The 18,919-nt window shown below is 38.2% G+C and overlaps 1 protein-coding gene across 4 annotated transcripts in view; it reads right to left on the reverse strand.

The window, feature by feature from the left end:
• The window catches only part of CBLB (Cbl proto-oncogene B), a 238,663-nt gene that overhangs the window by 49,602 nt on the left and 170,142 nt on the right, over window positions 1–18,919 (reverse strand). For all 4 annotated transcript variants that reach the window (XM_006146266.3, XM_006146263.3, XM_006146264.3 and 1 more), the window contains exons 11-12: window positions 10,641–10,826; window positions 8,195–8,545 (exon numbers count right to left, since the gene is read on the reverse strand). In XM_006146266.3, coding sequence (XP_006146328.1) covers window positions 8,195–8,545; window positions 10,641–10,826 — 537 coding nt within the window. The remainder of the gene's footprint in view (window positions 1–8,194; window positions 8,546–10,640; window positions 10,827–18,919) is intronic.

An 18,919-nucleotide genomic window follows, 5' to 3' on the forward strand; every position in this document is an offset into this window, starting at 1 on the left:
AATCACCCCAAAAAAAAAAAAAAAAAAAAAAAAAGGCTAGTCTCATGGTAGAGTGGTTAAACACCTTGTGTAGGGAGCTGGACTTCACATGGCCAATTGTGGTTCAAATCTTAGCCCCAGTAGCTTGATGCTGGGTATACGTGTGTCCATGCCCAAAACGATAATGGTTGGAAAAATGGAGGGAAAGGGATTGCAGTGGGACCATTCTCCATGAAGAGTACTTTCTCTCTCTGGAGAGCACATGCATCCTCTGGCAGTAAAAAACAAAAATAAACAAAACAAAATTCTTAAAAAAAGTAAGAAGATTCTGACCTGCTCTTTTCTGCCTACCAAACTAATTTATACTGGGACACTGGAAAAGTCATTTTTGTGTAGAAAAACCATAGAAAAATATGCCATGACTTTTCTGACAACCCAATAGTGGAGAATTGTAGAATTTAAGATGCTCTGTCATTGGTTTCGTCCCACATTGCCATAGTCTTTCCTCACCTTTCTACCCTATCTATGCCCTATACTCCACCCCAAACTGACTCAGATCCCTAAATATATCTTCCCACTTTCAGGGTGCTCTTCCTGTCTTGCCTACAAAACAACAGCTGTTAAACTTTTAATGTCTACAGCCAAGAAGCTTTCTTCCTTTTTCTACTGTGCAATTGGTCATTTTTTCCCTTTTTCTTCTTGGAGATCCTGTATTTTTCTGGGTTTTTCCTAATGTGCCTTAACTCTTAGTTAATCACATACCTGTGACATCCTCATTTGACTGAGCTTTAATCATCTTTCTATTCTCAACAGTGTCTTAAACATCAAGGTATTCATGTAACTGAATGAACCTCAAGTAATAAAAATGCATTAGCCTAAGTTTAGATTTATAGAACAGCATAATCTGGATGGTGTAATTTATTATAAATCTATGGGACCCTCAATGAATATTTTTCTTCTTGCTTCAGGGTATCATCTAATCCTAATCTTGAAGTTTTAGATCTTTATGATTCAGATATTTTCTAAAATCTGAAATTTAACACGTTTGTGACCTTTGAGATTATAGACAATACTTTTGTGAAAATTTTGGCAAAAATAAGAAAAACTTTTTTCATTTTAATAAAACCCCATATCCAAGCCTTTTCTTCATCCTACAACTATGAACACCACACATACCACCCAAAAGTATCTGAATATTTTGTTTATTAATATCAAATGGAAAATAAAACCTCTGTACAGAGAAGGCTTTTTTTTTTTTTAAAGATAGCCCTTGAAATTTATAAGTAAGTTTAAAGTTATTCATATAGACAGGCCCTTCACCAAAAACGCGAAAAGGCGCATTCTCAAAAACGGAGCTCATTTGATGTATTTATCTAGCAACATCTTCAAAGATTATTATTCAGGGTTATCTTTAGAACAATGTCACTGAAAGTAACATGACAAGTTAAAGATAGTGTTTATCACATAAGAAACAGCAGTATTCTTAATCTCTCAGGGAAAATATGGATAGTTAGATACAAAGTTAGTATCTAAAAATAAGTAGATATATTTCAAGGTTTTAATCACATTTTTAGTATTTCGGTTCAAATATTTTTTTATCAGATATAACACAAATTTACTAATAAGAAGAAATAATTGTCTAGACCACAAGTAATTATTAAGAAATACATTTATAATGTGGCTAGAATCTGAGATTCTTAAAAAATGGAAAGTGCTGTGGGAAAGCAATCTCTTACCAATATAACAATATGAATAAACCTATTATCTCCGAGCTTGTAGTTTCGTATGAAAAGTGAAAGAGTACCTCAGTTAGCACTAGATGATGCTAGGCTGCACAGGAAGGAGGAAAGCAACTGAACGTCATAGGGAATTCTAGTGTTTCATTTTAACTACAGAGAATTTTCCCCCTTCAGTGTTCTCTACAATCAGCCAATGGAGTAATTAAAATGTAATTTTTTCTTGTTTTCTTTACCACTTCTCTAGTGAGGATGGAAATAAAAATGGTGAATGGTTCTAATGCATGATGGGAACTGGTACATACCAGAGGACAAACAATGGGAAGTGAGTCATTCCCACCTCGAGGTTAAACAAATAGTGCTAACAAGTGAGTGTCTATTAATAGTAGGAATTCCCTCAGTGGTCGTCCATAGGTACCTTTCATTTCTATTTCAACTTTTAATATTATCCAAGTTTTCTTATCTCTAAAATGAAAAGATAATATTTAATGTGAAACACTACCTAGTCTAATGAAATCAACTAAACCTAACTGGCATGACAAAAATGTGTGTCTGTGGGACTGGGTGGGTGGTGCAGCAGTAATGCAACTGGACCCAAATGCGAAAGGTTCGAGGTTCGCATCCCAGGATATCTCTGGTTATATTGGGCACGTGTGCAAGCCCATCTTCCAGGCCAGCTGAGAGCAGGAGTGGACGACGGTGTGAAGACCCTTTTGGAAGTGCCTCCCATCTCTTTTCCTTTCTCTCTTTCAGAAGAAATAACTAAGTAAACTTTTTTTTTTTTTTACAAAGTATATATGCTTCATTTAGAGAGACTGTCAGGTTATGTGAACATAATAAAATCGCCTTCCAAATAGCTAAACCTCTATACCCATTTTTCCCCATGATAAGCGAAACAAAACAAAAACTGCACACTGAGTATAAACGGTGAGAGTACATTGTTAACATTTATCATTTTCATTCAAAATATAGTTTTGTTTAAAAAATAAAAATCACTGAGGCACCAGGTGCCATGGTGGTTGTGGCATGAGATACCCATGTGTTGACTACAGTTTGAGTCCTGAACCCAGCAGCTTAAAACTCATGCCAGGCACATGTACATGAATCCCCAAAATTCCAAGAGGAGAATGGGGGAGAAGAGATTGTGGTATGGCCATCCCCCCCTGCAAGGGGTAATTTCTCATTTCTCATTTTCTCTCTCTCTCTCTCTCTGTGCCTGTGGCAAGCACATGTGCAAAAAAATCAAAAAAAAAAAAAAAGAAAAAAGAAAAATAAATAAATAAAAACACCAGGACCAGCAGAAGGTGTGGTGGTTAACGTGCTGGACTCCCATATGGCCAACCATAGTTCAAGTTCCAGACTTAGCTTGAAAATCATTTGGGCCATGTGTGTGTGCATGCCCAAAATCCTGAGGAGAATAAAAACAAAGGATTGCAGCGAGCCTTCCCCCAACCAGAGGTGGTGGTATTTTTCACTTTCTCTCTCTCTGCCTCGTGTTCTCTCTCTGCATTGAGTACATATGTTCTATGACAAAAAAACTAAAAAAAAAAAAAAAACTAAAAAACCCACTTCGAAATCACCTCCACTTCTTAATCTTTTGACCCTTTTTTATTGTATGTGGTCTACCTGGATAAAAGAAATACTCTTTTAAGGAGGGAAAAAAATCCTACTTTAAATTAAAAAATGATGTTCTACCATAGGCTGAAGTCCTGTGCTGGCAAGACACTCTCCTGTGGGTGACCGTGTGTCATGGACATCCTCTGCCTCCAACCCCTCCACCTCTGCCGACCCCTGGGCGTGGCCCATCCAGCACACAGGGTGTGTGCTTTACCTACACCCAGGGCTTACATATTGTAATAACAGAAACCAATTTACTGAGTGCTTTTAAATCATGCATTAGTAACCATAATAAATAAAAGGTAAGAGTAGATGAGAAAAGAGAATGTAATTTGGTTTTGAAATAACTGGAATAAAAATATCAACTGTTATAACTTATGATACTCCTTATCTAGCTCTTGTTAAAAAATGTATTTATTCTTACAATTTTGTTTCTGACCCATGTGGTATGAGACTTAGGTAGTGGGAAACTGATTATTCTCCTAGATACTAGGTATTATCATTATTCCATTTTATATAAAAAAAAATATGCAGAGTTGGGGTGGACATGAAGTAATGTGCTCCCATTCATACTAGGTATTATCATTATTCCATTTTATATAAAAAAAAATATGCAGAGTTGGGGTGGACATGAAGTAATGTGCTCCCATTCATAAAGCCAGTAAGTTCTAGAATAGGAAGTGAAATCCAGGTCCCTGATTTGATAGCCTGATTAACAATCGACAGCCAGGATCACAGAAACAGAACCACAGGGTCCTGGATGTACTGTCGCAGTTCGTTGAAACTAGACTCTTCAGTCTACCGAAAATGAGTAAGAAGAGGAATTAGGCTTTTTCTACTTTAAGTTGTGACATACTCTGTGACCCATTGAAATGGAACCATTTTTTTTTTCATCAAGATACAAAAAAGAGGACACATGACATTTTACAGCATTTAATGCATTTGCTATATATAAACACTTCTTTATAATCCATCTTAGAAGTAAAAAAAAAAACAAGCAAAGTTGAAATTAGAAGTTTGGAAATTTCAACTTGATTAACAAATCTTTATTATTCTTATTCTTCTTCTTCTTATTATTACTATTATTAGAGAGGTTTTTGCTACAGGAAGTGTGCACTCACCAGAAAGACAGAGCGAGACAGAGAAACAGAAAGTGAGAAATCACCCCTCAGGGGGATTGGCCATGCCACAATCCCTTATCTTCCATTCTCCTCTTGGGATCTTGGGCACGCATGCACATGCACCTGGAGTGAGTGTAAGTCACCGGGTCCAGGACTTGAACTGCAGTGGACTATATGGGAGTCCAGCGACATAGACATTACACTAACTGCTGGTCCCTAAAGGATCTTATTGAAGACTTTTTAGATAGAACTAAGCAAGGAAAACCAAGCTTTCAGTGAGAGATTATTATTTTTTTAAAGGTTTTTGCTATAGGGCTCACACACGCGTTGGAGAGAGGCGGAGAGAGAAAGTGAAAAATCACCCCCTCCTAGGGAGAGACCATGCCACAGTCCTTTCTCCTTCATTCTCCTCTTGGGATTTGGGGCATGCACACACACATGCCTGGTGTGATTTTCAAGCCGCCTAGGTTCATGTCTCAAAACGGTTGGCCATGTGAGAGTCCACCACCTTAACCATCATGCCACCTGCTAGCTCCAGTGAGAGACGAATTTTGGAATTCATTCAATATTGTCTGATACACTAATCTGCATCAGCGATGAGAACATGACAGTTCCATAAAAATATTTAAAGAATCTTCATAACTGAAGTTGCTATTAATATTTCATACCTGCGATAGTTTCATTATGTCCCCTAAAAATGTGTGCTCACCAATTCTAGTGGGATTAAGAGGGTGAAAATGTCATCTAACTAAAGCACTGGAAGGTGAGGTGTTTGGAGGAGATTAGTGGATTGGTGCCTGGGGTGGGGCCTCTCTGACTGAGTCCTGGGGTACGTGAAGAGAGGACATGAGACAGGCAGAGGGCCGGATGGACACAGGCCACCTCTGCCCTGCTGGAGCTCCTGCCCATATTACAGCATCATCACAAGTTGGAACCTGGGCCTCAGACCCCTCAACCACAAACTGAGTAAACATGTATTTCTTTATAAAATCAGCCAATTACAGAGATTTCTGTTGGCAACACAATAGTGGACCAAGATCATACCTGTAGTTATTATAATACAGTATCTAATACAGTATCATATCTATAAGAAATTTTCATCCCAATTTTTTCTTTTTCTTTTTTTTTTTTTGTATCTATAAGAAATTTTCATCCCAAGTTTTTCTTTTTCTTTTTTTTTTTTGAGAGTTTTTTTCTTTTGCTATAGGGCGCATGCACTCACCAGAAAGACAGAGAGAAACAAAGAGACAGAAAGCGAGAAATCACCCCCCAGGAGGGATGGCCATGCCACAGTCCTTTCTCCTCCATTCTCCTCTCGGGATCATGGCCCCGCACGCACACACACGCCCGGCATGAGTTTAAAGCCCCCGGGTCCGAACCACGGTCGACTACACGGGAGTCCAGTGACATAGCCATTACACTAACTGCTGGTTCCTCAGCCCAATTTTTGCTATCTTAATATCCCATCAAAAAATTGACAGCCAGTATCTTAAGGGCAAATGTGTATAGTGCTAAATACTATATAACACGCTATCTAAAAGGACCATTTAAGAAAGAGATCTTTGGGACCAGCAAATGGTGTAATGGTTGCATCGCTGGACTCCCGCCTAGTTGACCCCGTTCAAGTCCTGGATCCAGTGACTTAAAACACTCACACTGGGCATGTTGCATGTCTGCCCAAGATCCCGAGAGGAGAATGGAGGAGGACTGTGGCACAGCTATTCCCCCGGGGGGTGATTTCTCGCTTTCTATCTCTCTGTTTCTCTGGTGAGCACATGCGCCCTATAGCAAAAATCTCTCTAAAAATAGAGAGAGCTTCAATGAACTGGTTATGATAATTATTATATCCTAAGTATTTCTGAAATCTTAAGTGTTTTCTGAAATGCATTCAGAAAATAAATTACAACATGCTCGTTCGTTCACATTAGAGCTTGCCTCCAATCCTCTTCTCAAATGAGTAAGATTACAATGAATGAAAAATAATAGAGACTAAAGAAAAAAAATTACTGGAAAGAGGATAAAAAGAACAGCAACTCCCTCTGACCAAGATTCCAGGTTGCAGAAAACCTCTTTTGAGGATAAGCTGCCATTTTCAGAAAATATTTTAAAATTGTTTATATAAATGTTTTCCTTATGTTATATTTTGATGAACTTGAAGAAACTTTCAGAGATCCTCAGATTTATAACACATGAGACTGAAGGAATCAAGATAAATCAGTGGTGAAGAGTCATGACAAACCATGACCAACTCCTTTGCTTTGTTCTGAAAGCTGGACGGATCCATTTTGGTTCTTCCTATTCTGCCTACCCTACAATAGCACTGAGCTGAAATATTGCTGTACAATGTTTTCATTTTCACACACACGTGTGCATGCACACAGAGGGACTGTGTACATGTCGCACTTCACATTTTCTCCTTACTTCATTTTCTCCTGGTTTCCTGAATGTTACAAGATGAACCCACCAAATTCAAGCCATTATTTTGAATTAGTGGACTGATACCCTCAAGTTACAATTTGAGATCAAAAGCTATGAGATCACTTTAATAATTAGTCTTTGGAAAAAGCAAATTCTTCTTCAGTAGAGAAAAGATAGAAATAAGCTGATCTCAGAGTAAAAATCACCACAGAAGCAAATACCAAAATAATCACTGGGCTAGCCTCATAGCTCAGCAGTTAAAGAGAGTTGGAGCCCGCATGGCTGACCTTGATTCAAATCCTAGCCCTGAGGGCTTAACTGTGTTCCCCAAATAGTGATATGAAACAGGAATGGGGGAGGGGGCAAGAGGCGATTTAGTGGTTAAGGCTCTGGACTCCCACATGGTCGACTGTGGTTCAAATCCTAGACTTGAAGACTTGAAACTCAAACTGGGCATGAGTGTACCTAAAATTCTTAGAGGAGAATGGAAGAGAAGAGATTGCAATATGGCATCACCCAGGGGGTGATTTCTAACTTTCTTTCTCTTTCTCTCTGTCTCTCCAGCAAGTGCACATACCCTATAGCAAAAAAACTCTAAAAAGAAGGAAGGAGGAGGAGGAGGGGAGGAGGAGGAGGAGGAAGGAAGAAAAAATGACTGGCATGAACATGCCCATGAGGAGGGTGCTACTTCTCTCTCTCTCTCTCTTAGGCTGGTGTCCACGCCCTCTGGCAATGAAAAAAACATGAAGAAAAGTGAAAGTGAAAACAATGATCACAGTACAGCACTGCCAAAGGACTACCAGGAGCTCTATACTCAATGGTTTCTGCGGCTGCCCTTTTAGTTCCCTGTACTCTATCCTGGACTTGCATATGATAGAAGTTATATACAGAAGCAAAAACAACTCATTCCAAGTGAATGATTTCTAATTTACATACAACCATACAACTTCTTTTTTTTTTTCCAAACTACATAGAATAAGGGGAATTGTTTGTTTTTTTGTTTTTAAATACAGTGCTCATTCTGCCACCACTAGGTTATTAATAGTGGAAATTCTGGGCAGATGAAATAAGGGAAGGTGTAATAAATCTCTGGCAAGTTGTCTAGTGTCTTCACATTAACATGAAATCATTACTTAGAACTTTCTTTCTGACTCCTTTTAAGTTCAAGTTTTAATGAGCTTCTGATTATTTATAACTTGAAGATAATTAAAGACCTGCAGGGAAGTGTCACAGAGTCGAATAAACCGCTGCCCAAGCTTTTATGCTACCTCGGATCAGAGGCGTTTCTAAGCAGATGCTTTTTCTACTTTGCATATTTCTTACCTTGGCTCCTTCTAGAGGCAAATCATGGCGTCTGTGTTTCCGCATAAGCACTGGGTCAGAACCCACTCTACTGTGCCTGCCATTCACATTGGAACTTGCTGTAATTCCAGGCTTTGGAGAGCCATCCCCAAGAAGTCGACATCCCACCAGCTGATCCCGAGGGCACCAGGCTTCAAGAGGCATTGGCTGGTCTCTGGAAGGCACACTTTCCACATGATGGAAGTGTCGACTCAGTCTATTGTCAGGTGGGATTGGAGGCGGTCTTTCAGGCGGAGGGGGAGGAGGATCTCGTAAGGGAGGAGGTGGTGCTGGGAGTGGCTTATCTTGCTTTCTCACCATGCAAGGAGAAGACTAAAGAGAGAAGTGAGAAAAAATACAATGCTCTGAAATGACTTGCAGACAATTTTTGTTTTATTTTCTAAGTCATGTAGAGCTTCATTAGATTCTAACTGTATTTATTTATTTATTTTTAGGTTTTTACCATAGGGCCTGTGCGCTTGTGGGAGAGAGAGACAGAGAGAGTGAAAGTGAGAAATCATCCCCTAGGCCACAATCCCTTCTCCTCCATTCTTCTCTTGGGATTTCTGAGCATGCATGCACACATGGCCAGTGTGATTTTCAAGCTACCTGGTCCAGGACTTGAGCCACAGTCAGCCATGTGGGAATTCGGCACTATAACTACCACATCATCTGCTGGCCCCTCTATGCTGTCTTTTAATAAGATTTTTTAATCATCATTAATTAATAAATTTTTAATAATAGTGAAAATCTCCTGTAAATATGTTTTATTTTAAGAGTCTTAATGTAGACTCTATTTAAACACAAATAGTATATTATAGAAACCATACATTACAAAAGCAGATCAAAGTTACATGACTTGGACAATAAAATAATATTATATTACAACTAATTTATTTGTACATTTTTATGATTTAGAAGAGAGAAAAATCCATCAAGGTCATCTTCATTGTTTCATATATATATATATATTTTTGTTTGTTTGTTTGTTTGTTTGTTTGTTTTGTTTTTTTTTAAGAGGTTTTTGCTATAGGGCACGTGTGCTTGCCAGAAAGGCAGAGAGAGACAGAGAGACGGAAAGTAAGAAATCGCCCCCCCAGGGGGAATGGCCACACCTCAATCCCTTCTCCTCCATTCTCCTCTCGGGATCTCGGGCACACACATGCATGCGCCCGGTGTCAGTTTAAGCCACTGCGTCCAAGACTTGAACCGCAGTCTACTACATGGGAGTCCAGCGACATAGTCATTACGCTAACTGCTGGTCCCTCATTGTTTTATATTTCTAAAGAGAATTTGATTTATAATATAATATTTCTGGAAGTTTAAAACATTTTTTTTTATTTTTGTTTTTTCACTGCAGCACAGAATAATTTAAATGGGGCAGATCTGTCTCTTTATCATTTATTACCAGAATAGTGGAAAGTCATTAATAAGAGAACAGTATTAATTATAGAATTACTTGAAGTTTACGAGTTCTCAAAATGAAACATAAATAGGCTGTTACATGAACATATGAAGGTATATAGCTCTCTAAATCTGTGTGCCTTTCATGGCCTTTGACTTGTTATTTGAATGGTTCAGCTGATGAATGATTTGTACTTTTAATAATACAAAAGATCATAGAAAAAAGGAACCCATTCTATGTGTACATAATTCTAAGATGTCCTAATAAGCCTTCATGTGGTCTCAAAACCAACTGAAGTGTAATATAGAAAAAAAAAAGAATATTTACTAATCATGCTTCCAACTAATTTTAGACAAGAAAGCATATTACCAAATGGAATTGATTTTTTAAACCTTGTATTTAATGAAGCAAAGTATGTCCTATTATCAACATTTTTAAACCCACACAGAACTAAAATAAACAGTAGGCCTAAATTTAGTTAGAATTATGTCTCTAATATTAAACAGTAATGTAATTACTTAGCAAATACTGTAACTCATTGTAATTAATTCCTCCAGGTATAAAAATTACATATAATTCCCACTTCTGAGTCACCTTGAAACATGGGTGATAATTTATTGCACCTTAAGCCCTTATGCAAATACACTCCCATCACATTTTTCTTGTAATGACACTATGAAAATGAGTTTAAAATATCATTTGATAATAGCATGCAAATTGTCTTAATGTATGTAATAACCTTTTAAATCCACGTTACGGAATAACCATACTTACCCTGCCATTTATTGTATTTTAGCAAAGCAGAGGGCTATAGACATGTGCTCTGCCTGAATAGTTCCATAACCTTAACAGTAATAAAGCAAGCAAGATGATACTGGACTTACCATAAACCAGAGGAGAAATCTATCACATTTGTTCATAAACAATTAAGAGCACAAGAAATATGAGTAATGGAATTTACACAAACCTGAGAAATCAGTAACTCACAAAGAAATACCTGTGTTTCCAATAAAACTGATTTACCTTTGGGGAACCAGTTGGGCTGCCACAGGGAGACCGAACTATGCCTTTCTGAATTAGGTCCAGTCGTGGAGGCACCGGTGGCAGGCTTAGGTGAGGGATCTGGAGAGGGTCCGTCTGTGGCTTTCTTCTCTGTGCAAGGGGAGAGGATCCCGGTGACGTGACGGGTGAGTTCTGTCTCTCAGTACACTGCAACAGGAAGACAGGAAGATGGTACGGTTTATGCTACGTGTAGGCTGTATGTCCTTTAGCTCTTAAGGAAGGCATTTGGTCTGGAGAAGGTACATGCCACTGCCCATCAGTTAAAGTGAACTTACTCAGTTTACCCTGATCAACAGATGCAAAAAGCTCACCTTGTCCCACAGAAGTAGTATTATGCAGAGACAGATTGAGAGGTGTCCCCTACGTATAACAGAAAGAGCCTAGGAAGAAAGACCAGCTAATGTGGAGGTAAAGACAGTAAAATATAGATATTCTTCAGGAATCTCTTTGATAATTTCGGAGCATGCAATGCCCAAGTCACAATGTTCTTAGTTGCCTATAGGATTTTCTTATGGTTATGTACTTTTTTTTTTTTTTTTACCATAGGGCGCATGCACTTGCCAGAGAGAGATGGAGAGAGACAGAGAGAGGGAAAGTGAAAAGTCACCCCCCCCTCACCTGGGGAGAGAGGCCACGCCACAATCCCCTCTTTTCCATTCTCCTCTCGGGATTTGGGGCTACCAAGTACACAGGCACTTGGCCTGATTTCCAAGCCACCAGGTCCAGGCTTGAACCGCGTTTACCACGTGGGAGTCCAGCACCTTAACCACCCATTTGCTGGCTCCAGAGCTTTGTACATTCTAAAATGTATAAAGCTTCTTCTTTCTATAAGAAATATGTTTCCAATGCATTGTCTATGTTCCTTAAAAAAAAATCAAGGTAGGCCTAAAAGAACATTTGCAGATTTAATATAAACACGTTTAAGCCCAAATATTTTCTCCTAAGCCTTCAGAAGAAGAAAACTCCAAAAGTTAGAAGTTTTTAAGGGACCAGTGAATGGCATAATGGTTACATCGCTGGACTCCCATGTGGTTAACCACAGTTCGAGGCCCCGACCTGGCAGCTTAAAAATTCATGCCAGGTACGCATGCGTGTGTGTCTAAGATCCCAAGAGGAGAATGGGGAAGAAAGGAATGCAGTGTGGCCTTTCCCCCTGGGGGGTGATTTCTCATTTTCCATCTCTCTGGCTCTCTCTCTCTTTGGCAAGCGCACATACCCAACACCAAAAATCTCCCTTAAATAAAAGTTTTTCTTTATAAACAATTCCCTACATCTGGCAAGTCTATACTTTGGCTAAAGACTGATGAAGTTTCTATGCTGCGTCAAGTCTGGTCAATAGAATACTATCAAAAAGCTAACAACGGGTACTCTGATTTGTACACATGTAACATTTCCTATTTTGGAAGCTTCTTGTGTGTATGCATGTATGTCTGTGTGTGTGCCTTTCATGTGGCATAACCTGATTGCTCTTTGGTATAGAAGCCACACGAGTTGCTCCAAGAGACTTACGAGCACCAACACTACTCTGCTCTGACACAGCACACAGTTTCTTTTTAAGGCTACGGTGACTAGCTTTTGGAGATTCCCAGCTTCATTTTACAACCTACTACATTGAACTATGCTGCTTTGATAGTCATGTTTCCTAGTGTTGGTATTTATAAAAAGTATTAAGTTTGTTCTTAAGCCATTTTTCCTCCCAACATTACTTATGAGTTGATGGCATCATCTGACAATTTAATTGAACTCCAGCAGCACTGTGAAAGCTTTAGACATTCTGTTTTAATTTAACCAAGACAGGTAGTAGATGTGTGTTCATATCCACAGTGAGTTACAGTGTGTAAAACTTTTTTTCTCAATTAACTAAAGCTCGTGCTTTATTAGGATTTCCTTAGTTTTTACTTAATATCTTTTTTCTGCCCCAGGACCTCTTCCAGGGTGTTCTGTTAGTTTTAGTTGTCACACCCGTCTCTTTAGTTTCTTCTCAGCTGTGACAGTTTGTCGGGTACTCACTCGTTTTTTTTTTTTTTTTTTTGCAAACGTGCCTTCTAATTTTTTTTTTATTATTATTTTTTATTTTTTTGGAGAGGTTTTCTCTATAGGGCGCGTGCACTCGCCAGACAGAGAGAGACATAGAGACAGAAAGAGAGAAATCACCCCCCAGAGGGGATGGTCATGCCGCAATCCCTAATCCTCCATTCTCTTGGGATCCTGGGCACACACGCACACGTGCCCAGCGTGAGTTCCAAGCTACCGGGTCCGGGACGCGAACCGCGGTCGACTACGTGGGAATCCAGCGACATTGCCATTACACTAACTGCTGGTTCCCGAGTACTCGTTTTTGATGATCTTCAGAGTGTTGAAGAGTTCTGCTCAGATATTTCATAGAATGATGTTTCTTTGGAAACTTTCTGGTGTTTATCTCACAGATATACTGGGGTTAGAAGTTTAGAGGAGGAGGGTCATGGAAATAAAGCACTATTTTGACCAAATCATCACCAAGGGTCCATATTATCACCACGCTTTATTACTATTGACGTTGCCCTTGATTATTTGGCTCAGTGACAACTTTTCTCCTCGTGCTCACAGTGTACTCTTTGCAAGGAAGTCATTTTGTGCAAGCTACACTTTAAGGAGTGGGAAGTTATACTCTCCATTGAAAGTACTTATTTTTTTTTTAATCACCAGAGGGTGCGTGTGTGCTTGAGGGTGGAGGAGAGAGAGAAAGAGAAAGAGGAAGCACATCGCCCACCTAGGTGGTGTGGTTATACCACAATAGCTTTTCCTTCATTTCTGTTTCCCTATCTGGTGCGTTTTTAAGCAGCCAGGACTGAGATTCTAACTGCGGTCTACCACGTGAGATCTGGCACCTCATGCACAGGGCTTAACCGAAGCGTTATGTGGCTGGCTCTTAAAATGGCTTTTAAAAAACAAATCTGAGTGGCTAAGCATTAACTTTGAGACCATACTTCAACTATGCCTGGATAATGTCACAACACTGCTAAACTACCAACTCTTTGTCAAAGACTTCTAATTTCATCATTCTTCTCTATGTCTTAGCTTATTATGATAAAGATTTGTTTTTCAATTTTTTTTTTTGGAGAGGTTTTCGCTATAGGGCGCGTGCACTCGCCATACAGAAAGAGAGAGACAGAGAGACAGAAAGCGAGAAATCATCCCCCAGGGGGGATAGCCACGCCACAATCCCTTCTCCTCCATCCTCCTCTCGGGATCTTGGGCACACATGCACACGTGCCCAGCGTGAGTTTTAAGCCATCAGGTCCAGCATGCGAACTGCAGTCGACTATGTGGGAGTCCAGTGACATAGCCATTATGCTTACTGCTGGTCCCAAGATTTTAAGATATCTGTTACTAAATTGAAAGCCTCCTTTAATTTAGTTAGTAACTCTAGAGTAGAAACTTTACAGGTGTGAACTGATGTTAATACAACTGGTTATCCTTAACAAAATAGCAATCCTACTGGATAGTCACTGATCTCTCATGGTCATGAATTTGCACCTTAAACCAATCCAAATCAAATTCCTAATGTAAAGCTTTATATATCACAGAATCGCACAGCACGGCAGATCAGGAAATGTCTCAGGATACTTTATTCGCTACCGTCTCTACTAGGATAAATTACATTCTCTGATAACTAGCAAAACTGTGACCTGATTAAAAATGCTTTGTTATTCTGGCTACTGTTTTAATACAGGAGAATCAAGAAGCAAAGCTACCCACAGTTTCTAGCTCAAACAATATTTCCTACACACACCAAATGTACAGCTCTTCATTCATTTAATTAGTTGCAGAGACATATTTCAGTGCTAGCTGCATAGACTGCAGTCTGCTGAATAAGACCTATGCTTCTCCAAGCACTCTTCTCCTGCAAATAATTCTCCTGCCTTTCCCATACTCTAAATGGGACACATGATGCTGACAGAGCCAACAGCCCATCAGCACCTTAGAACTTGACTTTTGCCCTAGACTGGATTAATTACTAATATTTAAGCAGTTTCCGAATCCCTAGCATGTTTAAATAATGAGATGGCTCTGATTTGAAAAGGGTGAAGAGCTTATTAGATATTGAAAGGGTACACTAAAAATCAGAGAGACAGAGAGACAGAAAGCGAGAAATCATCCCCCAGGGGGGATAGCCACGCCACAATCCCTTCTCCTCCATCCTCCTCTCGGGATCTTGGGCACGCATGCACACGTGCCCAGCGTGAGTTTTAAGCCATCAGGTCCAGCATGCGAACTGCAGTCGACTATGTGGGAGTCCAGTGACATAGCCATTATGCTTACTGCTGGTCCCAAGATTTTAAGATATCTGTTACTAAATTGAAAGCCTCCTTTAATTTAGTTAGTAACTCTAGAGTAGAAACTTTACAGGTGTGAACTGATGTTAATACAACTGGTTATCCTTAACAAAATAGCAATCCTACTGGATAGTCACTGATCTCTCATGGTCATGAATTTGCACCTTAAACCAATCCAAATCAAATTCCTAATGTAAAGCTTTATATATCACAGAATCGCACAGCACGGCAGATCAGGAAATGTCTCAGGATACTTTATTCGCTACCGTCTCTACTAGGATAAATTACATTCTCTGATAACTAGCAAAACTGTGACCTGATTAAAAATGCTTTGTTATTCTGGCTACTGTTTTAATACAGGAGAATCAAGAAGCAAAGCTACCCACAGTTTCTAGCTCAAACAATATTTCCTACACACACCAAATGTACAGCTCTTCATTCATTTAATTAGTTGCAGAGACATATTTCAGTGCTAGCTGCATAGACTGCAGTCTGCTGAATAAGACCTATGCTTCTCCAAGCACTCTTCTCCTGCAAATAATTCTCCTGCCTTTCCCATACTCTAAATGGGACACATGATGCTGACAGAGCCAACAGCCCATCAGCACCTTAGAACTTGACTTTTGCCCTAGACTGGATTAATTACTAATATTTAAGCAGTTTCCGAATCCCTAGCATGTTTAAATAATGAGATGGCTCTGATTTGAAAAGGGTGAAGAGCTTATTAGATATTGAAAGGGTACACTAAAAATCCTTGAACAGACACTCAAACCAATGTGTGTGGCAAAGCAATAACCTTGAACTTTTAGATACTTCCAGACAAGCTGACTCTTTGCAACTTCGTGAATATAATTGGAAGCAGACCTTGCTTAGCACAATTCATACTGTGTTCTGAAGGTGATTATGTGCTGTCCTCCTGAAGAACTAATTCATTTTGAAGCATTACCGTATTTGTAAGTTGGCTTACTTTAGAAGGATTTTATGGCGAGTATATATTAGTAAGTGAAGAATAAGAATGTTTCATTTTTATTTATTATGTAGACTAAATTCACCATAACCTATAAATATTCCTAAGTTCTGCAACATTGTAGTAAAATTCCCAAGTAAAAGTAGACAATTAAACAATGCCCTTTTCACAGTAATGCGTTGTTCTGGGCCAAGTTTTCTACTATCTCTATGAACAAGTCTATGATTAGGATACTGACATTTTTGCATTAACTATTATTGCTGGTAAAATTCAAACACAAACTATAAATACTTGGAAACATTTTCAGATGACTTTCACATAAATGATCATTTTTAATGTGTTTGAATAATCATAAATTTTATTTCCCTTCTTACTATTTGAAAGCCTAAGGGGAAAGGAAATCTTGCCTAAGGCTGTACAACCAAGCCCATAATTAAGTTCCTGGAAGAGAACTAGAAAATCAGGACATCAGAATTTTATCAGCCCATTTTAAAGAAAAGAATAAGCAGTTTGTTCTTTGGTTCTTCTGAAAATAAAAAGCAGAAACAAAATAGATCAACAGATCAATCTAATGTAGATTGAAATCTTTCTCCTTTAGACTACAATGCTTTCTGTGTATATTTACTTTTGTTTTTAATTGGTGTTTTAAAGGACTGTGAATTCTAGAGTCACAGAATGAATTTCCTCTTGTATGGATAGCATTTGATAAAAGCGGCACTTGAGAGAGGAATATGCAAGTCAGTCTTAGTCTGCCAGTTTATGCCACCCCTAAATTGACTCCTTAATCAGCTGTTTCTCTCAACCCTTTTCTGGTCCACCTTCTTCCACAGTTCTAATCCCTATTCTAGAATCACTCAGGCCATTGATCGTTCTCTCAGAAGGAGAGAAGGTACAGTCAAATATTGAGGAAAACAAAAACAACCACCACGAAACCGAGCCCATGGCGTAGGTTTAAATTCTAAGACTATGGGCTCTGGTAACTTCATCATCGCACACAGATTTATCACTATTATCTCTGACCTCTTAGTCACTACCATCCCCATTTTGTTTGAAAAATGCAGACTCACTACATTAGTATAAAATATCTTGTTTCGACTAAAACTTTAAAATGCTATATAGTCTAGATAAAATTGCCATCAACTGGTATTGTTATTTGCAGAGTGTAGAATGAGGTTGATTCATTGCATGGATACATTTTGGATTAATAAAAGTAAGTAATGCACTTAGGAATATTGACCAATTTGATGAAGGAGGAAAGAATGAAATCTATTTCAACATCTTCAAAGTTCTCGTCAAAGCTTACTCATCTTCATTATCAAATGCACTGTATTCATGCTGGGAAAAGCTATGTTGCACACTGTAAAGATTTATAGTGATTAAATGTAAATAATAATAAAGTTAAAAAAAGAAAAGACTAGTATGATTAGAAAGACACAACTACTTAGGACCAGAATAACACCTTTATGAGTAGTTTAACTTTTGCATGTGGGTTCATTTGTACACTACTGTACAAATAAATAATTTCATTGGCGATATATAACTTAATAAATAAAGGTAATTCTATTAGAGCTATCATCAAACAAAACGCCCCACCCTTGTTACTTCTTATTTTGCACTAGATATTTCCTCTTGCCCTCAGGCCTAAATAAAGAAATGGTAACAAAGTCAGACATCTAAACATTAATTAATAAATCAAATAGAAATGTTTCTTGGATTCCTCCTTGTTAATAACATTGACTAAAAATTAAACCAAATTTAGAGTTGACCTTAAGACAAAGTTTTCTTTTTTATTCTTAACTTAGAGAGAATCTTGCATACAGAAATAACAAACAATAAGGTAAAAAGGCCTTTATAAGTTGGAATAGACTCATAAGTTTAGGGATATCCAAGTTTACAAAATGTTTACCATAAAAAATCATGGTAGCATAGTCTGATAGTTAACCACATTTGAAATTACCATTTTTTTTGCTATAGGGCACATGTGCTCACCAGAAAGACAGAGAGAGACAGTGAGACAGAAAATGAGAAATCACCCCCCAGAGGGGATGGCCATGCCACAATCCCTTCTCCTCCATTCTCCTTTTGGGATCTTGGGCAAACACACACATGTGCCCGGTGTGAGTTTAAGCCACCAGGTTTGAAACTCGAACCACGGCCGACTACATGGGAGTCCAGCGACATAGCCATTACGCTAATTGCTGGTCCCGAAATTACCATAATTTTTTTACTGGTCTTAGCTCTGTTTTCCTTGCGTCTTTTCAATTTTCTGTTTATTTCACTTCTCTTCATTATAAAGAAAATAATTTCACTACAGTAAATTTTGGAATTATAGAAAAATATAAAGTTGCTTTGTAACACACCTACACATGTTCATTGGTGATGGTTCCTAATCACATACATAATTCTGAATCTATACTTGTTAGCAAGATACTAAAAGCATTTTAGCTGCCATTAAACATTCTTCATAAATACGTATTTTTCATAAATATAATGTTAAAGGGTGTATTGACATTTACATAACAATTCCCTTGCTATGAAACGTAACACTATTCCTAAGTAGTATCATAGAGGTGTTTTTGACCATGTATATTTTAATTTTAAAGAAAGAATGATAGAAATGTTTGAGTAGAGGATAAGAGACTCATAACTGGATCAAAATTTGTGAACATCCTTAAGATGCTTTTGCTCTCTAGATGGTAAAATGAATTGACTTTCTCACAACCGTGTGTGATAATGAACATTACATAAAACTCAATAGTATAGAACATTTTTTATTTACTTTGACACTTGATGGTTTATATAAATGGTTAAATTTGTTCTTCTCTGACAAACAATTAGGAGGAAATTTGCAAAATTTGTTGGACTTAATATTTTTCCTGTTGGCTTTTTTTTTTTTTTTTTGAGGGTTTTTTTGTTTTTTTTTGTTTTTTTGTTTGGTTTTTTTTTTTTTTTTTTTT

Source organism: Tupaia chinensis, unplaced genomic scaffold (genome assembly GCF_000334495.1).
Source record: "Tupaia chinensis unplaced genomic scaffold, TupChi_1.0 Scaffold000174_1, whole genome shotgun sequence".
In the NCBI taxonomy this organism is placed as follows: Eukaryota; Metazoa; Chordata; class Mammalia; order Scandentia; family Tupaiidae; genus Tupaia; species Tupaia belangeri.